The sequence below is a fragment of the Onychomys torridus genome, chromosome 21 (genome assembly GCF_903995425.1).
Source record: "Onychomys torridus chromosome 21, mOncTor1.1, whole genome shotgun sequence".
NCBI classification, from domain to species: domain Eukaryota; kingdom Metazoa; phylum Chordata; class Mammalia; order Rodentia; family Cricetidae; genus Onychomys; species Onychomys torridus.
This window is the reverse complement of record NC_050463.1, coordinates 19,965,263-19,990,788: the sequence shown is the minus strand read 5'-3', so window position 1 is coordinate 19,990,788 and position 25,526 is coordinate 19,965,263. Positions and strand designations below refer to the sequence as shown.

General features: G+C 52.3%; 2 protein-coding genes across 2 annotated transcripts in view; both read right to left on the bottom strand.

Moving 5' to 3' along the window:
• Positions 1-15,393: 15,393 nt before the first annotated feature.
• On the bottom strand, positions 15,394-17,457 carry Zfp36l2 (ZFP36 ring finger protein like 2). Its single transcript, XM_036171352.1, is given in 3 exon segments — positions 15,394-15,897; positions 15,899-16,855; positions 17,347-17,457. Coding segments are annotated over 3 exon segments (1,443 nt in total). The 5' UTR covers positions 17,398-17,457; the 3' UTR covers positions 15,394-15,462.
• A 3,699-nt stretch (positions 17,458-21,156) lies between these two features.
• Thada (THADA armadillo repeat containing) overlaps positions 21,157-25,526 on the bottom strand; it is a 289,455-nt gene continuing 285,085 nt past the window's right edge. Inside the window, 2 exon segments of the mRNA XM_036170461.1 lie at positions 21,157-22,380; positions 23,509-23,678. Coding sequence (XP_036026354.1) covers positions 22,000-22,380; positions 23,509-23,678 — 551 coding nt within the window. The 3' untranslated portion in view covers positions 21,157-21,999.

Genomic DNA, 25,526 nt, shown 5'->3' with positions numbered 1-25,526 from the left:
ATAATTTTATGGTTGGGGGTCACCACGCACAAAAGTACCCCCATAGACCTCTCGGAAACTTTGTGAGGAAGTGCACTGGCTAGTCTCATTTTGCCCCTTGAGGAGACAGGCTCAGAGATGCCCAGGAGTTGCTTACAGTGAGCATGTCCTTTACATGCCATTCAGGTGTGTCCTCGCCCTCCCCCCCCCCCCCCCCAAGTGCAGGAGATCAGTCAAACCCAGGGTCTTGTTCGTGGTAGCCAAGTGCTCTACCCTTGAGCTATATCACTGCTCTCCCACTCTTGTGAATACAAGATCTCAGTTAATTCTACCCAATCAGTTTTTGGATTAGTAGTTCAAAGCCACCAGCTACCTGCTAGTGGCAGAGATAGCCATGGCCTCTGAGTATATAGAGGCCGGCCAGCCAGCTAGGTGGGTAAGCTTCAGGGAAGGCAGGCCTGGGGTGGGATTTCCAGCCTTCATGAGCTTGGAGGTGTGAGGACGGGGCTTGGGCACCAGAGCTGCCAGCTGCTTGCACAACCATGCCCATGGAACCTCGGACTAGACACTTAAGCCCTCTCCATGGGGATCTTGCATGTAATAGCAGGAAGTGCCTTATTAGGGTTGGTGTGACAATGACATGTCCCATGAGGACACCTCCAGGGACTGGTTTTGGCAGAGCATGGCCATTATTATAAACGGTGGCCATTATTATTAAGATGCACAGCTGGAGAGCAGGGGACAGTTGTGCAAGGCCAGATGTCTAGCTGGCCATTTGGAGATGACTGAGGGGTTCAGAGCAGAGAGCTAGGCCTCCAGGGCAGCAGCCTACATCCAGCACAGGTTTCTGTAAGTGGAGGCCTCCGGTAGAGGGTTCAAGGGCTGGAACTGTGCAGGGCAGGGAGGGAACACAGTGTGGTTAAGAGAGAGAGAGAGAGAGAGAGAGAGAGAGACAGAGACAGAGAGAGACAGAGAGACAGAGAGACAGAGAGAGATGGTCCTGAGGGCATAGCACAGGTACAGGTAAGCTATGAGGTTCCCTCTGTGTCACCCAGGTCAATGAGATGACCAGCTCCCATGTTGGGGAAAGGCCTCTGGGACAAGGGAACCCCAGAGGCTCCAAGGAGAGGACCGCTGTGGGGGGAGGGAGGTAGTGGGCAGCATTTGTTGGGGGCACATGACCCCCAGCAGACCAAGGGTGATCACAGTCCTTGGACAAGTGTCAAGAGCTGTGATCCAGTCCAGAACTGCAGAGTTCCTGTGACCCCTGGCCCGGGCCCGAGTGCCCAGCCCAGCCCCCAGGTCCTTGGGCTGTGGGAACAGAAGACAGGAAGTGCCTGGCTATCCAGTGGTGCCTGCTGGAGGGCAGCAGGAAGAGAGAAAAGACTTTACATCTCTCCTTTTCCTCCCCAGGCAACTGGCAGTTACACCACTGTGGTTTGTTGGCCCCAGGGAGCATTTGCATTACATAACGCAGGACACAACCGCTCTTAAAACATCCTCACACCACCACGAAGTCACTTGACTTACCACACGCCGCCACACACACACTCATGTACATCCCCACACACCCTAGGTCACACTGGCAGGGCCTTCCCCAAGGAGAAGTCGGGTTTCTTCCTAGTCTTTGTCTCCCAGGCCCCAGGAGCCCTGAACCCAGTGGGACCGACCCAGGCCTGTCCTCGTGCTGCCGAGGCAGAGGGGTAGAGAAAGAGCAATCAGACTCCAGGGTGGAGACCTTGTCCTGCCCTCTCCAGAGCTCCAGGCCAGGCCAACAAGGAGATGAAGTGGGAGGGAGTATGGAGGGGAAGGCAGAGGCACAGAGGTGGGAGAGAGAGAATGCAGCGACTCTTTTGGAGAATTGCTATGATGGCAGAGATTGTGTGTGTGTGTGTGTTTAACTTTTTTTTCTTTTTCTTTCTTTCTTTTTTTTTTTTTTTTTGGTTTTTCTAGACAGGGTTTCTCTGTGTAGCTTTGCATCTTTCCTGGATCTCACTCTGTAGTCTCGAAGTCAGAGATCCGCCTGCCTCTGCCTCCCGAGTGCTGGGATTAAAGGCGTGCGCCACCACCGCCCTGTGTTTAACTTTTTTGAGACATGGGCTCATACAGTCCAGGCTGGTCTAGAACTTGCTATGTAGTTGAGAATGAATTTGAACTTCTGATTCTCAGGGGCCTTGCGCATGGTAGACAAGCACTCTGCTTTTGCACTCCATACTCAGTCCAGACCGTCAGCTTTCTGAATGCACATGCATGCTTCACGCTACGGATATGGAAGAGGCACCTGTGAGGACTGGTCTTGCACAGCTGGGGCTTTGTAAGCCCGAGTGCTGGCCCCAGGGCCTGAGATACAGCTGCTCAAGGTGTACCATTTAGAAAGGCAAAGCCATTGGAGAAGGGGGCAGGGGTGGGGGTGGTGAGCATTTTCACCGGGCCCATCACCTTAGGCATGGTGCATGTGAGGAGACAGAGAGCTCACTTTGTAACCCTGAACTCTGTGTGTGTGTGTGTGTGTGTGTGTGTGTGTGTGTGTGTGTAAATATGAGGAGATGAGATGGGGGGCGGGGATGCAGGGATGGCTCAGCAGTTAAGAGTACTTACCCCGTTCTTCCCACCTCTGCAGAAGATCCCAGTTCAGTTCCAAGCACCTCATAACTACCTGTAACTCCAGCTCCAGGGGGATCCAACACCCTCTTCTAGCCTCGGAGGGCACCTGCACTCAGGGGCACAAAACCATATGTAGATACACATATATACAAGTAATTAAAAATAACAAAAACACCTAGGCACTGGTGGCTGTGAGTTCAAGACCAGCCTGGTCTACAGAATGAGCTCCAGGACAGCCAGGGATACACAGAGAAACCCTGTCTCAAAAAGCCAAAATAAATAAACAAACAAATAAATAAAATGCATCTTTCTTATTTGTGAAGAGCTGGGACCCTCTGCCCTCTCTGTGGGGCCCTGGGGCCTCCCCATCCCTGAGTTGGGACACTTTGGGCAAGTGTTTTCCCTTCTGTGATCCTGAGCCAGTCTCAGAGCCAGGGGGACCCTGATGGGGGGGAGTGGCGCGGGCGAGGTGCTAGTGTTATCATGGGATGTTAGCGAGGTGCTGTTAGGAGCCAGCCTGGGGTGTCAAAAAGGAATGTGGGTGCTAGGGAGGAACTCACAGGCTGGAGAGAGAAACATAAGCAGCCGCTGTGGGACAGTGTAATCAGCCCGGGAGTACATCCCAGAAGAGGCCTAGAGGGGTGAGCAGCATCCTTGGGTCATTGCGTTGCATGGACAGCCAAGAGAGCAGCTTGAGCAGCTGGATCTCAAGCCTTAGGGCCACAAGCAACAGAGCCTCAACGGGTGTGTTGGACGCTTAGATTTGAGCTGTGGGGGATAGGAACCGTCAGAGAGTAACAGGCATGAGCGCCTCCATGCTACTCCTTACTCTGCAGAGGAAAGGGGATGGAGTTAGAGGGCAGAGGCTGCTGGGTTTTAGTAGACAGGAAGAAAAGCACTGGAGGAAAGGATGGAGGAGAATGCCATCTGAGGATACCTCCATAGATGGGCGTCACACCTTTGGATACTGAGCTGGCTAGAGGAGTTAGTGTCAGGGGCTGTAGGGGAGGAAGGTCCAAGGCTGCTGGGTAGAGGTGTGGGGGGGCCAGGGAGAGCCCAGGCTGGCCCCTTCACCAGACAGCATGGTCTTTGGGATGAAGTTGCAGTGTGGGGGTATTCTGAATTTCTGAATTTTCTGGAACAGAGGGGGACTGCTCTGAATGCTCCTGGACAGAGGGAGAAACACCAAAGGCACTGTGGCTGTGTCCCAGGGCATGCTGTACAAAGGAGAACTGTCCAAGGGTAGGGTGACAGGTGACCTTCTGTGTTTTTATTTTTTTCCTGTTTGCAGTGCTGGGGCTGAACTCAGGGCCTCAGCCAGGCCAGGCAAGCTCTCTACAAGCTTCCAAGCGGAGTGCAGGCTTTGTTGTGTCCCCAGGTAGGACCTCAGGCAGATTAGGCAGGGGTTGAATTTGCTATGGAGTCAAGACTGGCATTGAACGCTCCATCTTCCTGCCTCTGTCTCCTGAGTGCTGGGGTTACAGGTGTGCTCCCTATACCCCACATTTTGTTTAACTGTCATTGATTCAGGAAAGCTCAGCAGGGAGTGGTGTTCCGTGACAAGTCTCTGGCACATATGCCTGTTTACCTGCATAAGAAAGTGCTCGTGTGTGTGTGTGTGTGTGTGTGTGTGTGTGTGTGTGTGTGTACAAAGTTAAAGTTAATTTGAAAAATTAAAAAAATCATTTAAGCAACCATGTACAGGAGTTTAGGGGACAGATCATGGGTCCTTCCTGACACCCCTCAAATTGGAAGCTGCAGAACAAGACTAAACAACCCAAAGCCCCATTTCTGTCGGCTGGTTCTCTTCACAGTGCTTGGGGTCTGACCATCTTTCAAGAAAGGTCCTATCTTGGTTAGAGTTTCTAGTGCCATGATGAAACACTGTGACCAAGACAAATAGGGGAAAAGAGGGTTTGTTTGGCTTATACTCCCACAGCACTGTCCATCACTGAAGGACGTCAGGACAGGAACTCAGGGCAGGAATCTGGAGGCAGGAGCTGATGCAGAGGCCATGGAGGAGTGCTGCTTACTGGCTTGCTCCCCATGGCTTGCTCAGCCTGCTTTCTTATAGAACCCAGGACCACCAGCCCAGGGATGGCTCCACCCACCATGGGTGGGGTCCTCCCCATCTATCACTAATTGAGAAAATGCCCTACAGGCTTGCTTGTAGCTCCATCTTATGGAGGCGCTTTTTAAACCTGAGGACCCCGCCTCCCAGATGACTTTAGCTTGTGTCAAGTTGACACAAAAAAACAGCCAGCCCAGGCCCTGACATTTACAGTTAGGAACCTGAGGCACCAAACACAGCGGATGCCTGCTTGGACTCTCATAGTCTCACATTCATTCGCCAGGAACAGAGGGGGCCTTGGCCCAGGTGGCCTGGGCTGCTAACCGCATTGCTCAGATTGGCGCCATCCCCTCTCCTCCCTCCCCTGTTCTTTCTGAGGAAACCAGGCCTCAGAGGTTGGTTGGAAGTTACACAGGTAGGGAGCCGTGGCAGCCTGTTGCAAACCAAGGCCTTGCTCGCCAAGGTGCAGCAGCTGGGGGGCAGGGGCAGGGGCAGGGAGCTGTCTCAGGGCTGTGGTAGCAGGCTCTGCCCATTGGCCCACAGATCACCTCAGTCAGCGTCCCCCCACCCCACCCCCACCCCCCTGGACAGAACACGTAGGAACTAGTTAGAAGGGAGATGTGATGGGGGGTTCTGGGGAGGGGGGGGGGGCGTGAGGGATGGATATGATCAACATACATCATATACAAGTATGAAATTTCCAAAGAATAAACATTTTAAATGGCTGTTTCAAGTTGTTGAGAGTTTTATAGAATAAAATAAAAAGCAAGCAAACAAACATTAAATGAAAAATTCTGGAATGGAATTAGAACAGTTTCCAAAATGTCTGAAATGCCTTAAATGTATTTCTGTCACCTTTTGTCATCTATTTCTGCGAAGTGCTGTCCTCAGAATTAACGAATATATAAAATCCAAGTATCGATCAGCTCTCGAAGACATCTTCAGTCAGAGCTTTGTGTCCTGCAGGGCCAACTATTCAGCCAGTATTTATTTATATAAAAACCAACACACCTACGGCGTGCACGTTTGTCTTTGATAAGTTGTAAAATACGTGTATGTGAAAGAATTGTTTTAAAATGAATTACTTGCCAGGTGTGGTGGCACACATCTTTAATCCCAGGTGGGGCTCTACAAGCTGGGGGCCAGCCTGGTCTACATAGTGAGTTCCAGGGCAACTGGGAGCTATATAGTGAGAACCTGTCTTAAATTTTTGTTGTTGTTGTGTGATAAGAAAAAAAGAAGGAAAGAAAGAAAAAAAAAAGAACACATAGGAAACACCCTATGAACCAATCAGCCTGAGGGATGGGTAGAGAAACACCAGGAATTCAAGGTCATCTCTGGCCATATACTGAGTTCAAGGCTAGCCTGGGCTACATAAGATCCTTTCTCAACACAGAAAAAGAATGTACAGTGAAGCAGAGCACAGTGCACTCTGGAATGACACCCAGGGAGGAGGGGCTTCTGGGACGGACAACCAAAAGGAGTCAAGAGTCAGCTGACTCTTGGAGACAAAGCAGGGGTCCCTGGAGAGGACACCCTCACCCCCCACCCCACTCAGGGTTCTGCAGCTTCTCACAACATTCCCTCACCTTTGAAATGGGAATAGTGACCCAGCGTTGGGGCTGTTAGGAAGAGTGTCATTAACATATGTAAAGCCTTGGTTTAAGGCTATAGTGCTGTGTCTCTATGAGGGCTCTATTAGAATTTCCAAGGCCTTCCTGGAGACCCCTGGGCTTGAGCTTGAGGTGGAGTGTGGGGAGGTGGGGGATGGGGGGCCGAGTGGACACACTGACAGCAGCTGGCTGGTCCTTCTGACTCAGACACGGCACCTCTAAGCACATTATTTCACTAATCCTTAGAGCAACTATGGATCGGCAGAATTTCCAGATGGAGAAACTGAGGCTCAAATAGATTGTACTCAAGGAGTCACCCAAGGAGTCATGGGCAGCACCTGGGACCCTTCTCCCTTGTGGTAGTAGAGTCCCAGCTGTTTCCACTTGCAAGAACATTCTGGGCTCTGGGATGAAAGGTCCAAAGGAGGCATTGTATGCGAGGGGTGGGGAACTGAGGGCCATTTATGTGTTTGTTTTTTGAATATTTATTTTATTGTTTTATATGTGAGTGCTTATCTGCATGTGTGTCTGTGCACCACACATATACAGTGCCCTTGGAAGCCAGAAGGGGGCTTTGGGTTCTCTAGAACTGAAGAATTATAAGTGGTGGTGAGCAGCCATGCGGATGCTGGAGTTGAATCCTGGTCCTCTGGAAGAACAGCCAGCCCTGTATTTGTTTTAAAGTAACCAGTTTTAGTTTGTTTTGAGTTTTTTTTTGCTTTTGTCCAGGCTGGTCTCAAGTTCACAGGAACCCCACCTCAGCCTTCTGAGTGTGGGGATTATACAGGTGTGAGCCACTACCCTGGGTAGTGTTGGGTTCTGTTGGGTTCTGTTGTCCTGTAGAGGGTCACGACTACCAGCTTGGCCCACACCTAGCTTAAGTATGTTTTTCTGGGGCTGAGAGATGGAAAGCCAAGTCTATCTCTATCTTGCCCTTTCTTTTCACATCCTGCATTTCAGCTTACACATACACTTTTTTTTTTTTTTTTAAAGACAAGGTCTGGAACTCACTCTGTAGACCAGGCTGGCCTCAAACTCAGAGCTCTGCCTTCCTCTGCCTCCCAAGTGCTGGGATTAAAGTCAGGTGCCTGGCTGGGCAGTGGTGGCGCACGCCTTTAATCCCAGCACTCGGGAGGCAGAGGCAGGCGGATCTCTGTGAGTTTGAGGCCAGCCTGGTCTACAAAGCGAGTTCCAGGAAAGGCACAAAGCTACACAGAGAATGAACGATTTTCCAGGAAAGGTCCACCACACCAGTGGCATTGGACCAAACCTGGACCAAACAAGCACTCTCTCCCAGTGAACTACATCCTCAGGCCCTGTTTCTATTTTTTTTGTTATTAGGATTAAATTTAACAAGTTCTCTTTCAGGCTGGAGAGATGGCTCGGTGGTTAAGAGCACTAGCTGCTCTTCCAGAGGTCCTGAGTTCAGTTCCCAGTTAGCTCACAACTGTCTGTAATTCCAGTTCTAGGGTGTCTGACAGCCTCACACCAATGCACATAAAATAAAGTTAAATGAGTTGCTTTTAAAAAGTTTTCTTTCTTTCTTCCCTCCCCTGCTCCTTTCATAGACTGGGTCTTGCTTGGCTTGGGACTCACTTTGTAGCCAAGATTAGCCTTGAACTTATGGCAATCCTCCTGCCTTAGCTTCCTGAGTGCAGGGATTACATTAAGTACCACCATGCCTGGCTTTTCTTTTGGTTTTTCAAGACAGGGTCCCTCCTGGCCCAGTGTGGCCCTGAACTTGCTGTGTGGCAGGGGATGCCCTTGAATCCCTGCTCTTCCTGCCCCTCCCTCTCAAGACCAGCTGGAGTGAATTCCAGGCTAGTCAGGAGAACCTGCCTCAACAAAACAATTCATGAAATACCTATTTTGGCGAGGGATGTAGCTTAGGGTGGAATGCTAGCCCATGCGAATGCCCCACCCCGACTTCCACCCCCAGTACCACCAAACAAGTAAAAAATTCTGGTATATTACCTTGAAAACAGTGTGGTAGTTCCCCTAAAAGTAAACATGGGTCTGGGGGTGTGGCTCAGTGGCAGAGCTCAGGCCTAGCCTGTGTGAGGCTGTGGGTTTGATCACAGTATGGTCCAACAATTCTACTCACAGGTGTCTACCCCACAGGGCTGAAACCAGACGTTACCACCAAACTTGAATCTGATTATTCCCTAGGTGTGCTTTTTAACAATCCCCAAGTAAGTGTCCACTGACTCTGGATGACTGGTTAAACAGACTGTGGTATATCCATACAATGGAATACTCTGCAACCATAAAAAGGAAGGAAGTGCTGATGATGCCCGCTATACCATGGGCAAACCCTGAAACCTCATTTGTACACTCCCCGAAGGCAGCAGCAATCAGTTTACCAGACAGTGGGAACTCTCTGTGGGACAAAGGAGAGGTCCTGCCCCTCTGCTGTCTGCCCAATGGGGGATCTGCCAGCAGGTGAATCACAACAGTTCTACCTCACCCTCAGTGTGTTCACTGACTGCACAATCTCTCATCCATTAACATAACAGGTGGCTTTGGATTCCTGTTGGGTCCCACCCACCTCTGGGGCATGCTGGGTCTGGGCATACTTTAGGGGTAAAGTCCTGGGACATTACCCTCAATCATCCTGAAGTCTCAAGGGCCTCTAGGTCAGGGAGAGACACACCAGGTAGGAATATCAATGCACCTATGCCCCACCTGGTTTTCTCCTCTTTGAGACAAGGTCTCTCTGTGTCCTGAATCTGAGTATATAGACCAGGCTGGTCTCAAACTTACAGCCTCTGTCCGCTTCCTGAGTGTTGGGATTAAAACTGAAAGCCAACCCCATCTAGTCTGTGTCTCTCTTGAAGTGGACTCTGTCCATGGTGTTAGGGTACTGAGGGTGGCCGTGGGTAGGGACAGCAGCTTTCCCTTAAGTACAGTGGACATGCCGTGGTGGTGAATCTGGCCTAACACTGACCAGACCCTGGGGTTCAGCACAGGCACAGCCAAGCAACAACAGCAAAGTAAATGACTCTGAACCTCTTTTGGAGACTTGAAGGTGACCCACCCTGCTAGGATTTACTCGACCAGGCCCAGTTCTCTTCTATATAAACAGGCCTTGAGTCCAGAAGTGGGGTCACAGGCTGCCCACAGCTGGCCTGGCCTCCTACAGAGGGGTCACTGGGAATTCTGAGTTTCATCAAATATTGCTGGGCTACAGAGTTTTATTTGAAAATCATTTTAATTAGCCGGAAACTAGGAGTTTAATAAATGGAAAACAGAGAACTTTCCAAGGCCACAGCTGGGAAACACTCGCTTTAAAAAAAAAAAAAAATTCCGCCTTGCTTCCCAGGCCAGCTAAAGCACCCTGACTGGAGGACCCTGAGTGCCAGACAAATCCACAAGAAAAACAAAGCTTATTTTTAGAGAAATATTTTAAACTTGGTTACAATGATCTCAGGAGTTTCCTTCCCCATCCGTCTTGGGTCCTTACCTCTTCCCTCTATTTTGGGGCGACCTCCCCGGGCGAAGAATGAATATTGGACAGGAGCTATTTCTGCTCGGATGAAAATAAGAGGCCCCTCCCTCAGCCCCCCAGAGAATGCTTCGTTGCTAAAAATGTCGCTGCAGGCAGCAAGGGGCCCCTGAGGCCAGTCCTCGGCAGGTGTGCCCAGCAATGAGAGGCGCTGGGGTCCCCGCAAGCCTGGAGACTGCGGTCACTCTCCTGCTTGCCCCCGCCCAGCAGGAAGCCGATCACAACTTGGCAGTTATTTCCGGGTTTTGAAAGCAGTTTTAAACTCGAAAGAGGCTTGTTAAGAAGGGCTGCTTTGCCTTTATAAGTGTTGGTAAACCTCCACCCCCACCCTGGACAGACACACCCCCATACCCCTGCGGACACAACCAGACCCAAACCCCACAAGCTGTACATACCTCCTCACACACTGAGGGCCCACCCACCCCCACAGCTGCAGCCACATACAGACACGCCCAAACCCACCCACCCACACACACACACACACACACACACACAGCAGGGCACAAGGACACACCCACCAGGGCAACACATATACTCAACATGCACACACCTGCACACACACACAGACACACACACAGCCCCCACATCATGACACCCATGACCCTAACACAGCAACACCCACAGACTCCCACACTCTGAAACCCTACAACCCTAAATACACAGCACAAATCCAAACCCTCACTCACTCACACAGATCCACACACCCCCTTCACTACAGGCAATCCACACATCACAAGATACACCCACAATCAACACCCACAGACAGACCCTTATACTCTGTTAAGATTCATAACCCCCTACAACTTTGTCCGGAAACAAAGACCCACCAACCCCTTCTGAATCCATTACACACATCATAGATACAGATCAGCATTCATAAACACCTGTCTACCCATACAGACACCCAGGACTTATAGACACAAACCCACCTCCCACATGGGTACCCCTTCACACCTCCCTTCAGGGATACCTTGCCAAGCACACCCACAAATGTTCCTGCACTTTTCCAGCGCCTCTGGTAATAAGTTAGAAGAGAGCAGCTGCCTGCTCTGGCGCCATCTTCCTGTCCTGCCTCAACTTCCTTTTTTCTTCTCTCCCTCTCTCTTTGGCTTGCTAGTGGCTCAGAGCAAGAATTGCACTGCCTTAGCTGGGCGGTGGTGGTGGCGGCGGCGGCGGCGGCGGCGGCGGCGGCGGCGGCGCACACCTATAATCCCAGCACTCAGGAGGCAGAGGCAGGCGGATCTCTGTGAGTTCAAGGCCAGCCCCAAACGAGTTCCAGGACAGCCAGGGTTACACAGAGAAACCTTGTCTGTAAAAACAACAACCACCACCACCACCACCACCACCACAACAAAAAGAACTGCCCTGAATGTCTAAAGCTCACTATACCTTCCAGAATAGTAAATACAACAAAATGAGATTACAGTTGGGCATTGTGGGGCACACTTACAGTCCCGAATCAGCTGGAGGCTGAGGCAGGAGGATCTCTAGTTACAAACAAGAAAGAGCTTGACTGGCCTCAGTCCAACAGCCTGAAAGGGCTGCAGAGACCCAACTTCCGGTTTAAAAAAACTGGGTGCGAGTCATATCCGCCTTCATCTATCACCACAAGCAAAGCTGGGGGACAGCGGTTGTGTCTGCAGGCGGGTTTCCTCCCAAAGTTTAATGTTTTCCATCTCCCTGTAGACACCCACCCTAGCAATGGCTTTCCTGAGACCCTCCAGAGGCTCTAACACCGAGGACCCTCCCTCAGGAGCAGACCGGGCAGTCAGGAGTCTGGCCTACTAGCTTTCCTGCATCAAGGGCCTTGATCTTCCAGGACTGCCTGCTCACAACCGTCCACGTCTTCACACACACGTCAGTGAGGCAGGGTTCAGTTGTGTGCTGTCTGTCTTTTGCACATCTAGCAGGAGACACAGACAGCAGGATCCGTACTTACACACCTCCTCCTTCTGAAAGAGTTTATAAGGCGGGGCACACTAGCTGGGTTGTTTCAAAATCACTCCAGTCTCCAAGCAGTCAGTTGGAAGGCCTCTTTGAACCACTAGGTTCTGGGCCTACAAATGCCCTGCAAGGACTGTCTAGACTCAGCCTGAAGCCTCCACTCTCTCTCCACTCTCCATGATGGCAGCCCGAGGTAGCTAATTCTACTTCGTCCTTACATGCAAGTTTTACTTTTAGATCTTGGATTTACAAACAAACAAACAAACAAACAACTGTCCTCAGGGTGATCAAGCACAGGCTGTTTGCTATTTATTCTGGTTGCTGCAGAAACACAATGACCCAGGGCCTCCACTTGCGTGTGGGTGGGAAAACTTCTGAAGGGCAACCTACCTCCCCAAGCTTTCCACGCTCCAACGCATCTAAAACACAAAACTTCAGAGCCGAGCAGTTGGGCTTTCAAATAGAGCAGTTTTAAAAAAATGAATGTGGCTTACCCCAAAGAGAAGTCCAACATCCAGCTGATCACTAGTACTTGTTCAGAAAAACAAGTTTGGGAATGAAGTGGAAAACAAGGTCTTTGAAATGCAGCCGGGCCTAATAGCTCCACAGTGGAGTGGTTTCTCCTGATTGCACATTCTTTATGGCCAAGAGGCCAGGGAGCTGCAGGGGCTTCGTCCAACCCCAGGCCTTCTTGGCCTCAGGCTCCCTCCACCCCCAAGGCCCAACATCTGGGAGAACTTTGAAACTGTTCTCCACTCTGGCAGCAAGCACATTAAAAAAAAAAAAAAAAAAAAAAAAAAAAAAAAAAATCATTCCATCGAACACCAACTCCATCTTCCTTAACGAGAAACAGCTGCCCAGCCTGGCGCATCCCTGACACCACTCCTGCTCAGCTGTGAGTCACAGGAGACCCTGGCCAAGGCAGGGCCAGCCAGAGTGGGGCGAAGATCGGTTGATAGAGGCCAGCTGTTATGGATAAGAAAGCAAAACCATTGTGAGATCTCCTGCCTACTTAGGAAAAGGCGTCTGAAGTGTGTGTCTGGGGGTGGGGGAGAAAAAGCCAACTGTCTTGGGTTTAAAAGAGATGGTTTTAAAACAAACAGGGTAAAAACAAAAACACAAAACCAGTGTGACTTTAACTTGTTACGCTTTGAGAACCCGGGAGAGCAAGGCAGTCCTGTTTCTCTTCTGTAGAAGTCGGGTTGAATTTGCTTTCTGGCCTGCCCGGTCTTCCTTTTGCATAAATAGCCTGAGTGTGCTCATTCCCAGAGGAAGTTGTCTGTGTAAACAAACATCACCCAGATAGAAGTTTAACCTGCTTAATCTTCCTCCCTCTCTGAACAAGGACATAACCCAGCTTTTCCAAAGTCCGGGCAAAACCCTGGACTCCCAACGCCTGGCCCAAAGCTCCATGTCCAGCTCCCCCCGTCAAGGCTACAGGCCCTGGTCAGGCATCCTGGAGAAAAATTGGCCCTTCAGCTGCCAGAGCAGCCACGTGATCCACTGGGTGACTCACAGGCCGGCCACACCCCTTGCAGTCTCCCGCCAGGCCCTGCCACCAGCCAGTCAGCCAAGGCTGGGATGCATCTTATTACCAAAGGGAACAGCTAACAAATGCCCCCTGACAGCCAAATAATTACTGTCTTTCAGCTGAAAGGACTTGCTAGAAAATAAATACAGGTACAAGTGGATGCAGGCTCCTGTGAGGTCTACCAGCTCCCCACATCCTCCCCCACACCCCTTTCCCGGACCTGCAGAGGCCAGGGAAAGCGACCAGCTTAAAAAGAACACTCCTTTCACTCAGGAATTTTTTTCCCAAAAATTTTTATTGGGGGAAAACTACAAAACATTTACAGTACAATGTTTACAGTCACAATTTGTAGTCAAATGATTCCACAAAGTATATTACAACTCAAGTTGGCTTATCTTGTTACATTCAAAAACCTACTTCTGTCAAAAGTAGTTAGTCCAGAGTACACCCTTGGTGCTCCAACTGTACCTACATACAAACTAAGTGACTGGTCATTCATCCACCATCCAGGAAGGCCCGGGAGACCTTCCTGCCTTTTTACACTGAAAAATAATAGTACAAGTTTTGGACTGTCACGAAAGAAGACATATACATGTACTACAGACCATTTCAGCACTAAGATGACCCTCTTCACTTTATAGCTATATAAAAAAAAAAGTGGTAAAAATCTCTTCCTTTTGTGCAGGTGAACCCATCCGACATTCAAATTCTCTCAAGCACTAATGAAATACTTATTTGGTTGAGGAAAATTTAAGGCAAGTTCCATCCCTATGAAGGCACTGAGATGATTTCCCCTTTATTGCTACACATCTTTACACTCAATGAACTGGTAAATTCAGCAACCATTTTTTTTTTCTTGCTGGTTTATAAAGCTGGAAATAGAAAAGCAAGGCACATGTGATCCAGACTGCAAAGTATGTGGTCGTTCTTTTTTCTATTTAATTTCTGATGGGCCACAAACATTCTACATTCTAAGAAAAACTCAAAATGCTCCTCACACTACTTCCACAGCATCAAGATAGATAGATTTCTGTAAAGAAATCATGCAATCTTTTGAAATTTACGTAAACAAGGAAAGAAATTAATGAAATAAATATTACATACAATCTCTTAAATTAAGATTTTTTTCTTACTCATTTACAATAAAATAACCAAGTGAAGTTACAAAAGGCATATATTACTGTGAAAAGAACATACACTCCACATTTTGCCGATTAATAATGGCAATTATAATTTAACATAATAAAAGAATATATATCTATTGCTTTTCATCATACTCGATAAATACAGTATGAACAACATCCTCAATGTATACTTTTCACAAGATAATAAATAAGTTAAATAGTTTTTTTTTCATATTGAGTTGTGGTGCAGTGGCGCGAATCAACTCAGAACAGCTAAAATGAAGCACACTTGTCTCCCAACAATGACGAACTGAGCCCTGCTCAAGGCTTCCAGAGAGCAGAGGGAAACGGTTCTAGGCTAAATACCTACTGAGTGGCGGCAAGGAGACCAGTATCAAACTTTGGAATGCAAGGTTTCCCCCACCTCCCACCCCCAAACATATATAACTTTGTCTAAAAAAAAACAAAAACAAAAACAAAACAAAACCAAGGAAAACCACCGCACACACGGGGCGAAGGCTACTCGTTTCAAGGCATGTTCTTGGCATTACATTGAAGTCTAGAAGCTTATCGTTTAGGGAGGTGGCGCGGCCGGCTGGCTCACAATACATCAGGAACCCCTTCCAAGGTTAAGAGTTCTCACATCTGGACTGTAACTAAGGCTTTCAAGTGAAAGGAGATGGAATGGTGGTTTTTAGCTGCTGGTGCTGGGCCGATTTTTTTTTTTTTTTCTTAAACTAGAGTTTCAAACTCATCTGAGACCTAAACAAGTGTTTGGTTATCTTTTGTTCTGCCGTATCACAACCGCTTGTTGTGACTATTTTTGTTCATCTACACATAAAGTTCGTTGGCTTTTATTTCAACACGAACGAAACTCTTTTATGTAATAATAATAATAAAAATAATTAAAAAAGAAAAAAAGGAAACGAGAAAACCGAAAGGAAGGGGCGGGGCCCCTCCCGGCAGAGTTCGAGTCCAAGTGCTCGGCGGCGGGGGGTGTCTGCGAGTCGGGCCTGCGGCCGTGTCACCCCTAGCCCGGTGCCCCCCGCCGGCAGCGCCTCTTCCCAACCCCTCGCGGGCGCCCCCTTGCCTCAGTCGTCGGAGATGGAGAGGCGGCTGAAGATGGGCAGGCGGCGGCCGGGATCCAGGCTGGGGGACTCGGAGCCGCTGAGGCTGCCCGAGCTCAGCGAGCCGCTCAGGTAGCTGTCGCGGTCCGACAGCGAGTCCGGGGGGCTGGGGGGCGCGTCGAACACGGGCGACTCGGACAGACGGCGCGGCAGCTGGAAGCCGAAGGGCGGCGAGGGCGGCGCGGGGGCCGCGGGGGTCGGCGCGGGGCCGGCCAGGCCCTGCTGCTGGCTGCGGTAGTAGGCGGCGGCCGCGGCGGCGAAGCTGTGGGTCTGGATGGCAAGCGGCGTGATGAGGCTGCTCAGCTCCGGGCCGAAGGCGAAGGCGTTGTTGGCACACGACGTGGCCGAGCAGGTGGCGCACGGGGCTCCGGGGGGCAGCAGGTCCTCGGCGCTCCCCGGGACCGTAGAGCAGCGCGGCGGCCGCCGCCGCCGCCGCCGAGGCGCAGCACGTCGGGGCGCCCGAGGGCGTGGATGCGGCCGACGTGGAGGAGCAGGAAGAGGCGGAGGAGGAACAGGAGGAGGCCGAGGAGGAGGGCGGTGGCGGCGTGCGCGACGTGGGGCTGTCGAGCAGCAGCGGCGACTCCAGACCCCCCGGGGGCTGGTGGTGACCCGACGGGAAGCCCGAGAAACTGAGGCTGTGATGCAGCTTGGGCCGCGGCTCCCGGGCAAAGCCCAGGTGCAGCGCGTCGCGCGCGCCAAACGCCCGCAGGTCCCCCGAGGCGCCCCCCGACGGCGCGGGCCGCCGCTCCTCGGCGTTGTGGATGAAATGGCAGCGCGGGCCGTAGGGGCAGAAGCCGATGGTGTGGAAGGTGCGGCACAGCTCCGTCTTGTACTTGGGGTGCCGAGTGAGGCTGCGCAGCTCGTGGAAGCCGTGCGCGAACTGGCACTTCTCGCCGTACTTGCACGTGCCGCTCTCCTCGAAGGGTCGGCACAGCTCGGTCTTGTAGCGCGTGGAGTTGATCTGGGAGCCGCTGCCCCCCTTCTGCTGCTGCTGCTGCAGGTGCAGGAGGTGCTGGCTGCGCTCGCCGTTCTCGCTGAACGAGCGGTCCCGGAATTTGCTCTCCTTGTTGACCAGAGCGGTGCCGCTGCCCCCCGAAGGCTCCTTGAGCTGGCCGTAGGAGGCCGGGCCGCCCGCGCCTGCCGGGCCGCAGCTGCTGCCGTTGGGGGCGCCGGGGAACTTGGGCGAGCAGCTGCCCGGGCTGGGCGCGGGGTGGGCGAGCGCGTGGAGGTTGCTGGCCGAGTGGCGTCGCAGGAAGCCCGGCGTGAAGCTCGAGCTGTTGGCAGCAGCCACGGGCGTCCCCACCGCCTTCTTGTCCAGCATGTTGTTCAGATTGAGGTTGGCCAGGGATTTCTCCGTCTGCCAAAGGGAGGGGAGCGGGGAGGGGATGAAGATCGGAACGGGAGGAAGAGTTGGGGAGAACTCAGCCTAGTCCCAACTGCCCACCTTCTTCTTTTCTCCTGCGGATTTCAATTCGGCCTCCACCGTTACACTCGCAAAGACCAGGCCGGAGGGAGTGGAGGACGCCCACCCGGGCCGCGGCCGGGTCTAGCCATGTGATCCTGGGCCCGTGGCCACGGGGTGGGCGGCGCAAACCCCGTCCGGGAAGTCCCGGCAGCGTGGCCGCGGTCGGCCCGGGAGGAGCGCCGCTGCTCCAGCCGCTACTCGCTCCCTCCCAGCTCTCCACGCCCACAGTCGCAAGCACACAGGGCTGCTAACTCCAGGACTTCCCTCCACCCGAAAAGTCAACTTGGAAGGGTCCCTCCCGCTCCAACCCGGCCCGGCAGCTAAGTCTCGGAACTCCAGGGGTTCCAGGGCGGTCCGCCATCCTTCCCCGCTCGCCGGCTTACCTTGCACAAGAAGTCGATATCGTAGAAGGCGGACAGCAGTGTGGTCGACATTTTTTTTCTGGGTCCTGTAATGGTCGGAACTGCAAGCGGGGAGGGTTGGGAGGAGCCCTCGGTGCGGCCCGGCTGGAATCGAGACGAATAACGGGCGAGGGGCGGGGAGGGACGGAAAGTTTGCTTGCGGGGCCGAGGAGGAGGGAGGAGGCCGCGGCGCGGAGTCGGGGGGGGCAGAGGAGAAGCGAGAGCGCAGTTCGGCGCCCCGGCCCGCCCCCCGCGGGAGCCGACGGCAGCTCGCGGACTGGTGGAACTCCGAGACCCGCGAGCGCGCGCCCTATATAGAGCCCGGGAGCCGCGCGGCGGCGGGGCCAAGCGCACCCGGGGAGGGGACTGAACGCTGACCCGCCGGGGTCTCCAGGCAACGCCGCCCGCCGGCTCGCCGACGTCAGGCGCCTTCTCGGCCTCTCATTGGTCGCCGCCAATTTTTTCCCCCCCTCGGGGGAGGGGGCGGGGCGGGGCGGGCAGCCCGGGCGTCCGTGCGGCGTGGGGAGCGCGGCCCCTTTGGGTGCTGTTTTGGGTGGCGGCGGCGGCGGGAAGATCCCGCTCTCCTCCGCCTCTGGACCTATACCGTTGGAATGCGCTTTCACGTTCTATCTGTGACCCGGACCGGGATCCCCTGGACGTGCCCACCTCCCCCGCCCGATCCTGCTAGGCCGACTGGCACAGCTTTTATCTCCCACTCTTGGTTTTGCACGGCGCGCGGGAATTGCAAAATGCAACAATATTGCAACGATGCGTGTTGCCAGACTGGTTGGCAAAGGCTGCTTAGGACTCGGGGGCGGGTGGCGGGCTCGCGGCCTGTCCCGTAGGTGGCAGCTCGAACCCAGCTGCACGTGGAGACGCAGTAGGGGTGGGGGCGGGAGCGGCCAGCCCCGAGGAGCACTGGCCCGTTTCTCCGCCCCTCTCCCCGCCCAGGCTCAGTAAACAGGACTTGAGCTCTGGGGCCTGCGGGGCAGGGCTGAGTGTCTGAGGACAAGGCGCTGGCTTTGCTAATCACATCACAAGACCTTGAGCCTGGGCCAAAGGCGCGGAGTGGCGCGGGGTGTCCGGGGCGGGAGAGCCCGCTCGGGGAACTAGAGGGAAGTCGGGGGGGGAGCACTGTGGACATGGAGGAAGTCACTTCCTTCACCTTTGTGTCTGCTAGTTGGCCTGGCCTCCCCAACTCTCCTAGGGGGTGGGGGTGCAGCTGCTGGCCCAGGCTTCCCGCCCTGCACAGCCTTCCCTCTTTGGCTCTGGGAGGCACCGCGTCGAATCTAAGCTCAGTGCTGGCTGCCGAAGGTGGTGTTTGCTGAACCTCCAGTCGGGGGTGTGTGTGTGTGTGTGTGTGTGTGTCGCTAATGTTGGTTTTGGTGCAACCCCCACTAGCTTTTCGATAGAAAATGCTTTTCCAAAAGTGGCCCGGCTCTTTCTGAGAGGGGGCAGACACCCCCACCTAGCGCCCAGAGAAGCTAAAGCCACTACCAGCTTTGGTCGGGGCCGTCGCCGCCGCCAATCTGGAGTCAGGTCTTTTCTCCCTACACTGAGTCCACACTGGCTGCCAGAAGGTGGAGTTGGGCCCATGATTTCGCCCAGCTGGCAGCTCGGGCTGGCCTAGGTGGAAGGCCCGGCATCTGCCAGGGAAGGACGCTTGACCTCCACCCTCCCCACGTTTGCTCTTCCTGTCTGCTTGCAGTCCAGTGTGCACCTGGGCTGTATCAGTTCACCTGCAAGGGAAACAGGTCGACCTGTCTGCCACTCAACAGGCTCCTGAGTTGAGCGTGCATCTGCCGACACTGTGGCGCCTGCTGCCCCTGTAGCTAGAGCCCGGGGCAGCGCTGGAGGACTTTAAAGTCACAAATATGGCGCTAAGTGGCTACAGGGGCTCACGCCTAGGATCCCAGCACTTGGGAGGCTGAGTTGAGTTTTAGGTCGGCCTAGCTCAGCTCTGTATGAGACACTATCAATAAAGAAAAACAAATATGGATTGAAGTTTCCCCTGGTAAGTCCTGTGGCCTGGACAAATCACATAGTCTGTTTGGCACTTGGGTTTTCTTACTTTTTTCTTTTTTTCCCTTCGGAGCTGGGGACCGAACTCGGGGCCTTGCGCTTGGGGTTTTCTTACTTTTAACACAATGATAAAATTCGTCCTTTCTGTCACCTCTGTCAAGGAGGTGTCTACAAGATAAACAAAGCCCACACCAGCTTAGGTATTAAAGCTAACTGGCTGTGGCCAGAGCAGAAGGGCTGGGGGTCACAGAATATGGCACAGAATCAGAGGCCATCCAAATCTTAGGGCCCTAAAGCTTGGAGCCAAAAGCAAGTAGTGACTTTAGGAAAGATGTATGCTTCTCTCTTCCCGCCCATGTTGCTTTGTCCCCTAGAGAGGGCTGGGCACCTGTGGCAGCAATGACCCCAAACATGGGTCTCTGTGACTGAGGTTTTCCAGGTTCCTCTCAGCAAATCATGGTGCAGCCATACCCCTAGCTGCTGCTGGTAGGATTTCAGACACAAACCTGTGGAAACATCCATTCCTCCTGCCCTCCTCCCAGGCTGGCCATAGCCAGCCAAGATCCAAATCTGAGGTATTTCCCAGCCATCAGCAGCGAGAACACCCACTGGGTAGACTTGGTAGGATGGACTTGGAGATAACATAAACATGTTCTGGTACATGCTTTGGTGCGGCATGCCTGCTAGTGTGAGTTTTATTGTTATGTAACTGCTTTCATTTCATTCTAGCTGGGAGGTGAGAGGGACGGCTGGCCTTTTGTGGGCCCTGATCAGAATCTCCCACTTTATCATCCTATTACAGCCCTCTCACCAGCTAGATCTTAGAATAAAAAAGTAGTGTAGAGCTGGACCTGACGGTGTGTGCCTGTAATCTTGGCACTTGGGAGGCAGAGGCGGGAAGATGAATACAAGTGTGAGGCCAGCTTGGTGTAAATAGCAAGCCCCTGACTCAGAAAAGCGAAACCCAAAACAGACTAAAAAATGTCAGGTTTTCAATTTTTCATCAAGGGTGGGCTACACTGGTGCCTAACTAGGTAATTACTACCGGGTCATACAACCCCGCAGCTGGTGCTGAATGTCTGCAGACCACCTAGGGGGTTTTCTGTGCCTCCTCAGAGACACCATGGACATTGCTTGTCTTCCTTTTTGTGCAGACCAGTTCTCTACGCTTCTTTATGGTGCTGGATGGTTTTCTTCCCAGAGACCTGTTACATTTGCAACCTCAGCCTTTCTGCAGAGGGAAATGGCCCAGCAAACATCTTTCTAGTCTGCACATTCAATTCCCTTTCCCTGTAATCCTAAGTGACCACTCAGCTGGGAAGTATCTGGCTATATTTATAGGCCCTACAAGTTTCTAACTCTGGCTGGTGTGGTCTTTGGAGATAACTAGGAATGTGGATCAGGCTACAACACTTACTCTGGGTGGGTGACACTCACTCTGAAAGTATACATTAATGGTGGTAAGCCGGGCCGGCGGTGATATGGCCCAGTGTTTGATAAAGGTGCTTGCTTTGCAAGCCTGAACCTGAGTTGGATCTCTGGAAACCATGTAAAGGTGGAAAGAGGGAACTGACTCTGAAGGTGTCCCCTGACTTCCACAGACACGCCTGCTGTTGCATGGGTGCTGATAATGGTTTAAAGTAAGTTTTAAGCTAGAAAGCTAAAGAGCTAGGCTAGTAGCATAATGTGTGCAAGACTGCCACCTGCTGGGGATCCGAGGAAGCCTGTTGGCTGGGCTTGGAACTGAGAAAACCCCTTAAGGTTTCTAGATGGAATCACTGAGGTGGATAAATGTGTTTATTAACCTCTAAATAGGAATCGTTTTGTTGCTTCCAACAATCACAGGGCAGTAAACAGGGTAGGTATCAAATGAATCATGCATTTGTTCAGACTTCTCTTTCCCCAGGCTCCTTCATTGAGCAGAAACAATGGGCAACAACCAGGTCTCCAGCCTCCACTGGCCTTTCTGGGGGAGGCAGGCAGGACTCTTAACATGGGCTTCTGAAAGACTTGAGCATGGAGATAATAAACCACAAGTATTTGCATGGGGTGGATTCTTAATTCTCCCAGAATCTAACTCTTGGGACATATTTCTCCTTTGCTAAAATGGAATAAAGTTTAGAAATATGACCAAATAGGCTGTTTGCTAAGTAATCCAGCTCCTATACAGAGCCCAAACCTAAACAAACAGAAGAGCAGTGTGTGTGTGTGTGTGTGTGTGTGTGTGTGTGTGTGTGTGTGTGTGTGTGTATGGGGTGTGGGAGGAGGACTGGAGTGCTGAAACTCTATTCAGTATAGTCAGTCTCTGGGAAAGCGGGTTGGCTGGAATGGCACTTCTTCAGGACAGAAAGGCTAATTCAGGCCTGCAGGTGGCCTGCACCTGGGACAGAATCAACATTCAACATTCAACACCGTGGCCTCACTTCCTACAGAAGCCACAACAAACTGGGCTGCCCTCAATGAGTATGCTCAGGACAGAGCCCTCTGTAGGAAGAAGCCTGGAATCCCAGAGGTGGGGAGGTGCGACAGGAAAGACTTCAGTTTCCGTCCAACATGTTCCTTGTAGACAGACCCAAGTTGGGGAGATACTCCACCTGCTGCTCCAGCCTTCTTTTAACAGGCTGTTTCTGAAGCTCTTGGGGCCATTAACTGTCTCCATTCGCTAGGACAGTCTTCGGCTCTGAGAACGTCCTTTCCTTCCAGGAAGGCCAACAGCCTCAGGACAGCCAAAGTCCTTTCCTCCTGAATGCGCAGCCTTGTGTACTCCACTGTCTTCAGAAATTCAGCCGAGGGTGGAAGTTCTCTCAGGAGCTGAGAGGCGAGGAGACGCTGCTCTGATGCTACTGTCTGCAGGTGACAGAGCTTCTGGGAGTGACGGGTCGGCCAGTCAGGCTGACAGAGACGGAGGAGCGGCCTGCACAGGTATTTCACGAAGGTCAGCGTCTCAGCCCAGAAGTTGACTTCCGACTTTTCAAATATGTGGTCATCTTCTCCCTACATCAAATGAAAAGGCCCACAATGAGCTTAGAGGGAGGAGTGCGGCCCCCCAGATGTGAGAGCTGTCCCCTCCACTCGGGCCTGTCGACACCCAAGGCCACCAGGTGCAGCTCTGCAGTCCCTCTTCTGCTGCCTCTGCCCTTCTCTACCAGAGAGGGTGGCTTTCTCCCAGATGTAACATGACCTTTGATAAAGATGTGTGAGCAGCTCAAAGCCAACGTATTTTGGGGAACTAATGGTGAAAGGGGGACCTTGCCAAGGAAGTGATCTGAGATTTAAGGTGTACTGAGAAATCAGAGGAGGAAGCCAGGGAGACCGCGGCGGCAGCGGTGGCAGAGCAAAGACGCATTGAGCATATGCATGATGCCATCCTGAGACTACATTTCTAGGGTTTTCAAGGTCATATAAAAACACTTTCTACATCTCCACGTTTCCTACAAACAGACTGAGTTTTGAACTCTATCTGCTCAGGATGCCAAGTCAGTTAGTAGAGTCCCATGGGTGGCCACAGATTTGTGTCTTTCCCAATGCCTGGGCTGCCTCTGCTGGTCTTTTTTTTTTTTTTTTTTCCTGAGATAGGGTTTCTCTGTGTAGCTTTGGAGCCTGTCCTGGAACTCACTCTGTAGCCCATGCTGGCCTCGAACTCAGAGATACACCTGCCTCTGCCTCCCGAGTGCTGGGATTAAAGGCATGTGCCACCCCCCCCACCCCACCCCGGCACCTCTGCTGGTCTTGTTTCCAGATGTGTGTGACTGCTCTCTGTCACTCAGGAAGAGGGGTCAAGCACCTTGTTCCCTAGAAGGACCCTAATTCTTGGGAAATGCTTAGACCCAGAGCTGTGAGGACCCTTTGCCCATGCTAAGGTCAACAGATATGCCTTTTCCATAGTTTTATTCTCAGTGTTCAAGGTATGGTTTCAGAGTGTCTGAAAGCTTGCCACTGAGACTCCCAAAGCAAGCCTCAGTGAGTGCGCGCTGTGTGGATCCTCCAGGAGGCTTTCTCCTAACCAGCCTCTACATTCGAGCAGCCGAGGCACACTTTCACTATCCCGAGACCCCTCAGGCCTGTCGGTGCTTCACCCAGAGGACACTTCTGCCTCCCAGTTCCCTGAGCAGCTCCAGTTACCTGGTGTGGGTCCTGCATGAGGTCCTGGGGGTCGTCACCCTCTCCTAGCAGCCATCCCAGGAGAATGGGCAGTCCTGGTGCCAGCTGGTCCCACTGCCGGAGCAAGTCACACAGAACAGCTAAGGCCAGGGCCAGGGCAGCGGAGGCATTCACCTGGCAGAAGGCAAATTCTGTAGAGAGAGGAGGGAGGCACTCAGTGACTGTAGCTCAGGACCAGCCCCAAGAAGCCCCGAGGACTCCGGGGACATGAAGAGTCTCAGATGAGATCCCTGTCCCCACACTGGGGGTGGGGGTGGAACTGCTTACTGAAGGTTCCTAATCCCCTCGGGGTCCTTCGCCTGAACCCCACCACCTATCTACTCTAGAGCAGCCCCATCTGTAGGACTAGACTGTTCTCTTAGCCCCTCCAGCACACTGGAAGGAGAGGGAGCGTCGCCATCTTAAAGCGGCGTCATACTTTCCTCACCTGTTTTACACGGTCCAAACATTACAGAGACAAAATTAATAGAGACGGTGGCTGTGTGCCACATAAAACGTTATCTCTGCTGCCATTCAAATTCCATGTGTGGAAACATACTCTTCAACTCCCTCCTCAATATGTGCTCTCCTGTAGCCAGGCTGGCTTCAAACTGGATGTGTTGTCAAAGATGACCTTAGTTTGGATTCTCTTGGGTGCCTGATTACAGACATGTGCCAGCACACCTGGTTTGTAGCCAAGGATCACCTTGAACTTCTGATCGTTTCTACCTTTACCTCCCAAGTATTGAGGCTGTAGGTATATGCCTCTGTGTCCACCCAGTTTATTCAATACCGGGCTAAGCCGGCCAGGCAAGCCTTCTACCGACTGGGCTGATCACCAGCTCTCAACCATTTACGTGAAACCCCATGTGCCTCACAGGCCATCCAGAAGCAGGTGGTGCATTGGGTTTACACAAGTTCTCTACCACTGAGCTATGGCCCTAGCTTAGGGGTTTGCTGACATTTTGTTGCCTCTGTACTGATAGCAAATTCCCTCTTCAGCCCCGACTTCCTGGCTTTCTGAGGTGAGGTGCTGAAAGAGCAGGTGTAGAAAGAGGAAGCAGGTGTCTTGGGGGAAACTGCTTACTTGACTGTCTGGCCTCAGACCTCACTGTGGAATTGCAAGCAGGTTCAGGGTATCCACAGCGCTTCTCACTCCAACAGCAGGTAGCCTGAACCTCAAGACTCTAGTTTCTCAACTCAGGGAGGAGGTCTTCGTGGAATGCTCCTGCACTAGCACCCTAATGATGCATTTCTATTGAACCCTCCTGTCTCTCAACTCGAGTCCCAGCTCCAGCCTGGCTGTCCCCGCCAACTGATACCCAGCTGAAGCTGCTCAGCACACAGGAAGAGGTTGAAATCAGGAATAGAAGGCTGAGTCTCCTTCAAGGGGGTTGAGCCAGGCTTACGGGGGCCACCATGGAAGGTCTGTGGCACATCTAGCCCTATGGAGGGCTTGGTCTCCAACCAAACAGCTGTGCTTTTTTATTTCGATTTTTGGTGGCGCCAGGGCCTTGTGAATGTCAGACAAGCGCTGTGCTCCTGAGCTACACCCTCAGCTCCTCCAAGTCTAAGGACTGGGTGTTACTATCTTCTGCTTCACAGAGAAGGCTAACCCCCTGTGTTCACAGAACTCTAAGTGGCTCTCAAAAAACACAGAATTGCCAACAGTTTTGTTACACGTGAAGCAAAGACTAGGAGAGCAGCAGGAACATTCCAGAAGTGTGAGTGGAGAAGCAGGTCAGTGACTGTCCAGTAGCACAGAGCGTTGGCTCCCTTAGGTAACTGCGGGGCTGATCCTTCTGCTCTCAGAGCCTTTCGTTTCTGTTGCCCACACCTCAGCCATGCTGGCCTTTGCCCTTTACTCATTTAAAAAGGCACAGGTGTGAACCTGCAGTATGGAGTCAGCAGCGGGCTGGCTGATCCTCACACTTTCTAGAAAGTTTACCCTCTGCCTGGCCTTCCTCTTCCTTTCTTCTTTTTCTTTTTTAATCTTAAGG